The 10,933-nt window shown below is 41.0% G+C and overlaps 1 protein-coding gene across 2 annotated transcripts; it reads left to right on the top strand.

Moving 5' to 3' along the window:
* Positions 1-712: 712 nt before the first annotated feature.
* On the top strand, positions 713-9,194 carry LOC101170078 (cysteine/serine-rich nuclear protein 3). 2 transcript variants are annotated; one of them, XM_020710341.2, is made up of 5 exons: positions 713-991; positions 4,043-4,216; positions 5,653-5,909; positions 5,987-6,298; positions 7,797-9,194. In XM_020710341.2, exons 2-5 carry the CDS (start codon positions 4,069-4,071, stop codon positions 8,748-8,750), a joined length of 1,671 nt encoding a protein of 556 aa, XP_020566000.1. In that variant the 5' UTR covers positions 713-991; positions 4,043-4,068; the 3' UTR covers positions 8,751-9,194. The 2 variants fall into 2 exon arrangements, with proteins under 2 accessions (XP_020566000.1, XP_011482506.1); XM_011484204.3 differs by having other exon boundaries at positions 716-991; positions 5,987-6,283.
* Positions 9,195-10,933: the final 1,739 nt, after the last annotated feature.

Here is a 10,933-nt window from a genome sequence, read left to right as displayed (position 1 = left end):
ATAAGGATGTCCGGGTTGTTCCAGATGGGTGTCATTTTGCACGGTTGAATTGATGATTTTGATATTTTGAGAAATTCCCACCAGGCTGTTAAAGTGGCATTTATATTAATGCTTTTGAAACAATCCTGTTTTTTAACTGTTTGGCTAATAAATGGTAGCTGTGACAGGTTGATCTTTCCACGTAACGCCTGTTCCAAGTCTAACCATGAGTTGGTTTCTGGGTTATTTTTTAACCATTTTAATATGTATTGTAATCTATTTGCAAGAAAGTATTTGTGGAAGTTAGGTAATTCTAATCCTCCACAGCTTTTTGCAGATTTTAAAGTTTTTAGACTAATTCTTGCAGGTTTGTTGTTCCATAGAAAGCTTGATATGGATGAGTCTAATGTTTTGAACCATTTTAATGGCGGTTGTGTGGGAATCATTGAGAAGAGATAATATCTGGAATTTTCTGAAGTTTATTACTACCTTTAGTATTGGTTTCTGAAAAATAATCAACAAAGTAGGATTATTTAAAACAAAAACATTCCTTAATACTAATTTGTTGGTGTGTAAATGGCTGTGGGGTAGCAGACTGTACAGTCTCTGCCTCCAACTCCCTCATACCATCACGCGCCCTCTCACAATCTCGCAGAGGTTTGATTCACCTCAGACAAGCTCTGGTGCTTCCAGCAGCAGCAGCAGCAGCAGCTAACAAGTCTTTGTGAGAGAGGAGAGAGGGGTGGGGGCAAAGTGAGGGGGTTGCAGAGCATCAGACAGTGAGAGAGCTGACAATGTGAGCAGAGAACGAGGGTGCAGAGGGGAGAAGACGTGAATCGGGGACGGAGGCTGAGGTGCTGCACAGTGCTGCCAGCCGCTGCTGAGACGAGCATCATGGCAGAACTGACTGCAGCATCACGACACATGGCGGCGAGCAGCTGCTGCTGAACACGGGTAAAGCAGAGACAGTCAGGAGGACCTCCTGGAAACCGAAAACAGGCTGAAGAAACAGGTCAGTGACCATCCCAGAGAACCGTCAAGGCTTGGAGGGCTTTAATTACGTCACAGGACAGAACTGACTTACATTTGTCAACAGGAATACACATGTCTGTCCCCACTATGTGGACATTTATGGGAAGTGGGAAGTTGCGCATACTTGCAGGCATGTGAGCTGCCTTCTGCATGTGGTTGTGTGGGACTGCTTCACCCTATATGGTGCCCTATTAGTGCCTCCCAAGGGAATGTTTATGTGAAAGAGGCATGCAGCACAGGAAGGCACGCTGGATCTGAGGGATGCTTCAGAGGATCCAAGGTTTTCAGTGTTCCCCCTACCCACAGATGAATGGATCGTCACACATAAAAGACCGACAACTGCAGCCTGAATGTAAGAAAGGCAGGAGTTCGAATCAGTCCGGAGGATTGAAAGGTACAGCATGAAAATAGAGGGGAAAGAGTACAGCAAGAAGCTTTTATAAGACAAAGACTGTCAGAGAGGGAAAGCTTGGCCCAGCATCCAGCTCTGCTGCATATGATGTAATCCTCGACCAGCCAGTAGAATAGATTCTTCTACTTTCAAACTGAAATATCATGACGGATCAGAGGACCGGCAGAAACATCTCACTTTGTGCACAAGTCGCTACTTCTCAGTGTTGCGCTATTTACTAATGTCTCGTGTTGAATGGAGGACTCCAAAAGCACAGGGCTGCCTTTAGAACACATTATAATACTTTTTTCTTTTTTAAAGGGCTTGCAAAGGCAAAAGGAGAATGTGAGAGTTTGTCTTCTGCTTTCTTTAACCACTTTACACAGTATATTTAGGCATATTTTAAATTTTGGTCAAGATTTTTGTCCTGTATTTTCTTTTTTCGTCTATTAACCACAGATATGCTCATTTAAGTGTCTCAATGCCACATTAACCATAGTGAAAAAAACTGGATAAAAATATGGAAAAGACAAAACTTATAAAATAAAACAATGGTTTGTTAAGCAAAGTGAAATGAATCAAGTTCAACCAAAAACATACAAATATAACACTGAGAATAAAAATAAACAGGGGGTTATAAACAAACATTAAAAGAAGTCTGCTATTTAACTTGCTAAATTAAACAATGCAAAGTTAAATTGAAATATACATATATATATATATATATATATATATATATATATATATATATATATATATATATATATATATATATATATATATATATATATATTGTCAAAGTTAGCATAAAACTAGCAAATAAATTGAAGTTATTTGAGTTTAACATGTATTTCAAACCTTTTGACGAAATCCACACATTAATTTTGCAATATAATTTTTTTTTAAATATATTATTATATATTAGAGTTTTTTTGCTCAAATAAGTTATTTTAAGATGCAAAAATATTGACACGAGTGTTCCGGAAAAGCAGCACCCTATTTTCACAGTGTCTAAAATTTTATCCACACATCTTTAGATTGGTGTAACTGTATAATGAAAAAACAGCTATCATACAATTTTAATACAGCAAGTAGTCATTTTACATAAACAATTAACCAATAAATGAGTTATTCTCTCCATAATGTTTCTGAAAGCAAGTTAAACCTTTTTCCTGCCAAAAGTGTTTTTGAGATGACGGAGGCAGGTATTTTAAAAAGGAAATAGAAAAGCCCTTCCACTGCCCCTAGTGGAATCATGATGAATTACAGGGCAGAAAACATTTAAATTTGAAAGAAAAATGTCCTTTTCAAGGGGAATTTTAATCATTCTTATGAGATAAAGGTCTCAGGAATGTATCAAATATGACATGAGTGGTTACATAGGGTTGGTATACTTGTGTTGCCCTGCGAACCATACAGGGTGTATTCCACTTTTGCCTTACAGGAATTTTACTCAATTCGTTCCAATATTTATACTGTAAGTCACATAAACCTACTTTCAGATCCTGTTGTGGATGTATTCAAAAATGTCTACATTTTGTGACAAGTCAAAACAGATGCTAACAGATTTGACCCAAGTCAGACACCCGTCAAATATATGTATGCGCTCAACCTCGTTTGAAAGATGAAAACAAAAGCAAGCATGTTCCAGCTTCAGCTACATTAAAGGGACCTACACTGCCACCTAGTATGTGCTGAAGTACCTCAATGAGATAGAAACAGTACACAAGGATTAGTGTCTGGTCCCTTTAAATGCATGTTCCAGGGATTTGAAATGTAAAGAAGTAGTCCTGCAGTTATGCAGAGAAATCCGGTTATAGTTTTTTACTAAACAAAAAATATGAGTATAATAAAGAGATTTCTATTTTACCTCCATTCAGACTTTTAAACAAATTTATATCACAACAGACTTCCTTTAATTCCAACAAATTATGGCAGTTATCAAGCATAACCCGATGTTCTTATTGTTAATTTGAAAAAAACGATTTAACAGCAAACAGTTATGAACTAGTGAACGTCACATTAATGTGCTCATTTCTATAAAATATCATAATAAGTTGTTACTTCGATGAATGAATACACTTGCATTTTTATTTTTCACTTAAAACTGTGCCAATACTATTTACTAATCATCTTCTCATCCAAATGGACATTAGTCATTACTTATGATTAAGTATAAAGTCTGTTAAGTAGACAAAAAAAATGTCACAATATTTTGCTCGCTTTAGGGAAATTATTAGGCTCCATAACCCCCCAGTCTAAAAAGTCAGATATTTTTAAATGTCAAATTCTATTTTTTTAAAATAGAACCTCCATTTTGGGACTCACAGAACTTCTTCAGTAGATTTGACGTTTGCTTTGGTAAAAATGTTTTGCGTCTGATTCATCACTGAGTCTCGCAGAATCACTCACGAAGAACCAGCTTTTATTTGTGCTGCAGAGTCCGTCTGTGAGTCACTCTGTTCAGTTTATTCCAGTCACAGTTCAGTCAGAAGTGACTTCAGAAAACCAAGGGTCTGGTTCGTTGGGGGGGGGGGGGATATCTCACTGCAATTTGGCTGTTTTTTTGTTGTTATTGTGATGCAAAAAGCATGTGTAAACACAGCCCTGTTTTTTATCTTTATTTTTTTAATTGATTAGGTGTTGCCTGTGGAGAAAATCCAAAGATGAGTGGGATCCTGAAGAGGAAGTTTGATGAAGGACCACAGCCGTATCTTTCCCTGCAGGGATCCGAAGATGACGAGGTTTCTTGCAGCGACAGTGGAAATAGCAGCGATAGTCTCAACAATTCAGTCCCTTCTGGGATTCCGGACTGTAAGAACTCAATTTTACACCACTTTCGTTAGGAAAATGCAGTACTCAATGTTAAAAACTTTATATGGGGGGATTCAATCAATCAATAAAGCAATCAAACAATTTATTTATGCAGCACTTCTCAACCTTTCATCAACATTTTGTAGTTTGGTAGTAGCAGCAGAAAATATTTGGTAAATTTATATTAATTTTTTTAACAAGTGTTGCCTAAAATCTATCACTTCTATGATCCCCAGTGGTTAAAACTTTGCATAAACGCTGTGACTAAGAGTTTAATAGGGATTAAAAAGAAAAACTCAACCAAAGCTACAATCACATCTGGTGGTCCTCAGGGAACAAAACTAAGGCCCACAATATTCTGTCAAGGCTAACATAAAACCAGTAGAAAAGACTTCAAAAGAAAAATTGTAACTTTAAAATTAACCAGTCAGAACACCAATACTAATAACATGTTCCTTTGAACCAGAGTTTTAGTTCCAGTGTTGACATTCTTTTGACTACTGTAACTATTCAACCTAATTCCAGCAGATTCGAAAAGTGTAGAAAAGCATCGGAAAACTAAAATTGCAGCAGCTCTTTGCAGTAGTGAAGGGGTTAAACAACCAAAATCAATTGGCAAAAAACCTGCTTTTCTCTGCGTCAGAATCAGCTGATTCACGTTGATCGCGTCACAGAGTGACAGTACATCAAAGGGTTATTTAAGTGTTAGAGTGTTAAAGGGTAATCTAGTGTTTAAGGGTTAGTTCCTGGATAAGCATGGCATCCAGTGACATCCATTTGCTTGGCACTATAACATGGGAAACATGGTGGTGGGAGCATGATGGTGTGGGAAGAGGAGTTAATCAATAAGCTAATAGTGACAAAAAATTTCCTGACATTTTGGGAAATGATATAAAGATATATTACCCGTCCATTTGTGGGTTAGTTTACAGGTCTTTTAGATGAAAAGTGACCTAAGACAAACATCTCATAAAGATGCTGGAGCCCTGGCATCTCTTAACGCGACAAACATGGAAGAACGAGAGATATTTGGCTACAAAAGACTTTCAAACATCATTTTCAGTTCTGTTATTCATCAGTATTGTTCTTAACGCTTTAGCTCCAGTGTTGAAACTCTTTAAAAAAACCACAACCCTTTAACCGTTTACCAAATTGACGTCATTCATGTGGATTCTGCCTCAGCACAGTGGCCTTGCAGCTTTATGTTAGTAATGTGTTGCATATCGGTGCAAAGCTGATTTGAAAAGCTGCTTTTCTTTCCAACAGAATCTACTGATTCAACTTTTAGTGCATAAGTGGTCAAAGAGCGGGTGCTGTCTTGTCTAGGTGTCGCCGGCGACATCTCCGGTGTTTCAGGCTTAATTGGGTTAATATTTTATCAATAAAAATGTAAGTTTAACAACGTAATCTTCTTCACCTCTGTGTTTTGATCTTAGCTAACCTCCAGCGGCAGTCAAAGCGAATCCGGGGGCGCAATGTGCACTTTGAGAGCGTGACGGTTTACTATTTCAGCCGGCGGCAGGGCTTCATCAGTGTGCCCACGCAGGGGGGCAGCACCCTGGGCATGTCCCCGCGTCACAGTGGGGTGAGGCGCTTTACTCTCAGAGAGTTTGCTCTGGAGCAGAATCGGAGCCACCGGGACATGCTGAGGGACCATCTCAAGAAGGAAAAACTCAACGCCATCAAGCTCAAGGTCAGCGGGACAATCAGTTGACTTTGCAACAACAAGGAATACGCAGACAAAATCCGTGTTGTTTTTGTTGTTTCCAGTTGACAAAGAACGGCACGGTGTCTTCGACCGAGGCGGACACTCTCACGCTCGACGACATCTCAGAGGACGATCTGGACGTGGACAACACAGAGGTGGACGACTACTTCTTCCTCCAACCCCTGACCACCAGGAGGCGCCGCGCTCTTCTGCGCGCCTCCGGGGTGCGCCGCATCGACGTAGATGAGAAGCACGAGCTGCAGGCCCTACGGATGTCCAGGGAGGAGTGTGGGTGTCGCTGTCAGGGGATCTGTGACCCGGAGACGTGCGCTTGCAGCCTGGCCGGCATTAAGTGCCAGGTAAATGGAACAGGGGTGAGGTCCATCTATAATACTAAAGTCTTCTTTATGTCTGTTTGTGCAGCTGAAAGAGACTTGATTTCAGTTCAGGGACTGAGTTTCAACCAACCTGCTGCAAGTCATTGATGTCATCACTTCTTGCTGTGCCTTTTGACAGTCCAGATTTAGCCAAACATCCGTCAGACAGAAGCTCTCAAATTTGAGTTTGTGTTTTTAAGAAATAGCCCAGATAACGAAGCCTCCACCTCCATGACGGATAGTCGGTGAATGTGATTTTTTTCTTTTCTTTTTCGAACAAGTGGCATCCCTTTAGCTTCCGGATTGAAGCTGAGTTAAAAACTAAATTAACATGAGACACGTCAGTTCTACAAGTAACCACTAGGGGCTTTTTACACAAAAAAGGTCATTCACTGCAATGGAACAAAATCCAACTTTAAAACAAAAGTAGCAATTGTTGTTGTTTTTGGTTTACACGTCAAACTGCCATGCTCTACCAGTAACTGGAATATTACCTCCCTAATCTTTTTTTTTAGAAAGGTCAAGGTTTGATGATGTTGCACCCTGGCAAGAAGACAATGACAGTAAAACCAATGAATTGGCTTCAAATCAGCTCAATACAATCCCACGAGGTCATGTGATCTCACCTTTTATCAATTTGATTGTCTTAATTGCCAATATCACATTTCACATTTTTCACTTAAATAAAATATTTTTAAGTGCATTATTTTTTTGTTCTATTTATTCTATAATTTATGTTGTAAAGACTTAAACTTTTAAGTATTTTATTACATTACCTTAAATCTGATGTCTGCCATTTGATTCAACTTCAGTTTTAGCTGAATTTTGGGGTACATCTTTCATCGTGTTTGCTCATATTTTCTATATTTTTTTCATCTTTGTAGAGTATTGTAAAAGTATTCAAATGCAAAAATTGAATACATGGAAAGAAATGGATAACATTGAGAAATACGTAAACATGTTTTTTAACTGTGAGTTTTATGGTTCTGAAGAGCCAAAACCTTTAAAACTCTCTAAACAAAACTAAAATCTAGGCCTACTATGACTGTGAATCTATAATTATGCTTTTCTTTCTATTCTAAAAACCTCATGTGGGAGCTGTCTGTGACTCATCAGGTTTTTTAATGACAAAAATGATGAGTTTCATATTTAAAGGTATGTAAATGTTCTCCAGCCGCAGAATCTCCATGCAGGGATTGAGCTAATGATCTTTTTTTAAGGTTTTTTTGGTGGAAAATGTTAGATTTCTATCAGCCAGAGGGGAGTGATTGTGTTCCAGTCATCACCGTTCATTCTGTTAATAGCTAAATCTGCTATTTCAGATATTTTTAGGCTTAACGGTTTGTTTCAGAATTGATTTTCTGATGGAGGTTCTGTTGGTCTCCAGAGTTTTGGTAGTGTGATTACATTATCAACACCCACTGTTGATTCTGCGTTTTTTTCCTCGAGCAGCTCTGCCTGCCGTACTTGTAACTCTGGTTGTCTGGCCCCTCAGGTGGACCGCATGTCCTTCCCCTGCGGCTGCACCAAAGACGGCTGCAGCAACGGCGCCGGCCGCCTGGAGTTCAACCCGGTCCGCGTGCGCACCCACTTCCTGCACACCATCATGAAGCTGGAGCTGGAGAACAGCCGCGAGGAGCAGTATCAGCATCAGCCGGAGCGGCAGCAGCTCGTAACCAACGGCAACGGTTACCACGGCGACCCCGCCTTGGTTCAGCAGCAGCCGAACATGCAGTCCTCGCTGATGATGCCCAATCCCATCGTGCAGCTGCCCAACGCAGGCGACACCAATTTGCAGCTTGAGGAGGAGGAGGAGGAGGAGGAAGAGGAGGAGGAGGATGACTATGATGAAGAGGAGGATGAGGCGTACGACGATGATGGCAGCAGCGTGTGCAGCGTGCTGTCGGACTGTAGCACACACAGTCTGGAAACCTTCAACCCTGATGAGGGAGAAGAGGATGAGGAGGACGAAGAGGATGATGATGATAATGATGATGATGAAGAGGAGGAAGAGGAGGAGGACTGGGATTGTTTGTTAGATAGCACGGGCCCACCCCCTTACCCCGTCCCCCTCCCATCTGTGCTCAGCTACTCCAACAGCACACTGGTGGGCCTCGGCAGCTCCTTCCACGGCGCCCCCCCTCTACAGCAGTACCGCGCGGGCGACGGCCCGCCGTTCCCCGCCGAAAGCACCCCCGTCCTTCCATCCGTAGAGTCTGCATTTGAGTCTGACATCAAAACGGGACTCCTCCACGCAAACCCAGCTTCACGCGAGGCGAACACTGCCCCCGCTGGAAAGACCGGCCAACTGCCCGGCTCCACAGGGTCTGGATTGTTCAGGAGGGTCCAGAACAATCCAGACCCTCCAGACTCACAAACTGAAGCTGGGGAGCAGACCGAGAAAACCAGGGAGGCCCTGCAGCAAGTAGCACCGTCAGAGAACGTCTGATGACTGTGGCAGGGAAATCTGGAGGATGATACATTTTTGATAAGTGCCCTTCCAAAGACAGAAGAAAAAAGGCTCCAAACACCAATCAAAAGATCATTTTCTGAGATGATTAAGACTTTTCAGTTACATCAATAAACAATAAATGTTTTTCTGAGTCAAGCTGCACAAAGAAGGCCGTGAATGTTGTGACGTCTCCCGCATGCTTTCTGATTACAGCCGGCATCTGTGACGAATCCGAGTGCGATTTCGAGGTGCTCGCGTGGTTGCTTTGTGTTCCCGGTGTGCCGCCGCTCCGCTGTTGCTGCTAAACGCTAACCTGTACTGCATGCGCTCAGCTAGCTGAGGATGTCTCATGGCCTGCACAGTCTGTAAAACTATCAAAAAAGGTCATTGATACTAATGACTATCAATACACGTGTTAATTATAATTCCTACAACCAGGGATTGTTGCCTCTTTCTTTCTGTTTTTTTCTTGATTTTAACCAAAGTCTAACACTTGAAGTTTATTTTATTGAGTGTATCGCAAGTATAATATAGACCATATAGCACAGGAAGTATACTGACTAAATACTTCTTCAGATTAAAATGGAACCTTGTAAGTTTATATAGATTGTACATAAAAGTAAACCTAAAGCATACTAGGGGTTTGTATTGGCAAGAGTCTGGCGATACCTATTGCAATGTGCGATGCAATACATCGCGATTAATCTCAACTGTTACACCTCCTCATGTGGAGCCCACTATAAAGCACTACAATCTGCATTTTTATATGGTGCTGCCAACAACGCGGCACAAAGTTTCAGTTCCGTACCCATCCCAAGCAAAAACTAAGTTGGACATGTCTCATATCAACAAAAACTGCGAGGTTGACTGAACATTTTGCATTCAACACAAGCTGATTCTCGCAAGTTCTTGCTGTCATGGTGCTATATATAGCTGCTCATGGAGGCTCATTGTGCTGTGCTGCCAACTAGAGTCAGACACTGAAAGATGCTCATAAATAATTGAATCAATATCGCCTTGACAGCACGTTTCATCGGCAAATGATAAAGTGATTTTTCTCTATGCCCCTAAAGTATACTGCCCCCCTATCAGTATATATGAATAAGCAGTACAGACCAACAGTTTGGACACACCTTACCATTCATTTGAATGGGAAGGTGTGTCCAAACTTTTAGTCTTTACTGTATATTATATAATATATATTGGTTCAGTTTGTTTGATACCTTTCTTTGGAACAACTATAATTAAACAATCCTATGTGAAGCTCATAATACGAACTCTTCTCCGTACTTGTGCTAAACGGGAGGTATTTCAGCTGTGAGCTGCAGGGCTATGCTGTCAACATTCTTATAGGTGTCTAAAGCTATGCTCACACCGCCCTCGGCAGCACGCGTGCAAGTGGACACTTCTAAGGAGAGTCAATGTAAATGCAAGTTTCAAAACTCCCATGTTCACACGTAGCAATGTACATTTTTATGACTGTTTCCAGGCTTTAACACATGGTCATTGAATGCACGTTAAAAGTTAAACCAGGTCAAACTTAGAAAATTTGAAAAAATAGGGGATTTGGTTATGACGTTCGGATGACGTCCTCTTTAATTCAGGGAAGTGCCAAGCATTTTGAAAATTGATCATGAAGGAGAAATTATTAATTATAATTTGCGCCCGGCTGGAATTATTAAACAACATGGAGGTGTGAAAGAAAAAGCCTGGAGCAAGATTCGTGAGATTTGCACCGCTTCACCCGTCACCAAGCTTCTTCCAACTGTAGGTGGCAGACATGCACTAGTTAACAGTAGAAAAAGAAGAAGAAGAAGAAGAAGAAGAGGCCCCTCCATTCCTTCCAGTGAGACCACCATGGGCTAAATTAGCTTTCAAGATTGTGCAATGTCCAATGTGAAGATTGCATACAGGTGCATTTCTAAAACCTGTCTCAATCCTTTCTTAATCCAATCTCAATGAGTTAATAGATTTGTCCAATTGTTTTTTCATCAAAACAAAAACAAAACCCTGTGGTTAGGGGGGGTCGTAAAGAATACTACCAACGTATTCCCTGCGTGTCGTAAAAGGCGACTAAAAGGGACGGAGCGAGAGGACTGGGAATCCTCTCCCCTGTAACTACATTCCTAATTACGGACAGGGTAGAGTTGGGAAGGGGAGATTACCTCCCCAAACCCTTA

Source organism: Oryzias latipes, chromosome 2, assembly GCF_002234675.1.
Source record: "Oryzias latipes chromosome 2, ASM223467v1".
Classification (NCBI taxonomy): domain Eukaryota; kingdom Metazoa; phylum Chordata; class Actinopteri; order Beloniformes; family Adrianichthyidae; genus Oryzias; species Oryzias latipes.
This window is presented reverse-complemented; position numbering and strand designations above follow the sequence as displayed.

Excerpts from the sequence above, each read along its gene's own strand:
- LOC101170078 (XM_020710341.2), top strand. The coding sequence starts at position 4,069 with ATGAGTGGGATCCTGAAGAGGAAGTTTGATGAAGGACCACAGCCGTAT. Across the intron at positions 4,217-5,652 it reads CCCTTCTGGGATTCCGGACT|CTAACCTCCAGCGGCAGTCA; the intron begins GTAAGAACTCAA and ends TTTTGATCTTAG. Across the intron at positions 6,299-7,796 it reads GCCAGGTAAATGGAACAGGG|GTGGACCGCATGTCCTTCCC; the intron begins GTGAGGTCCATC and ends CTGGCCCCTCAG.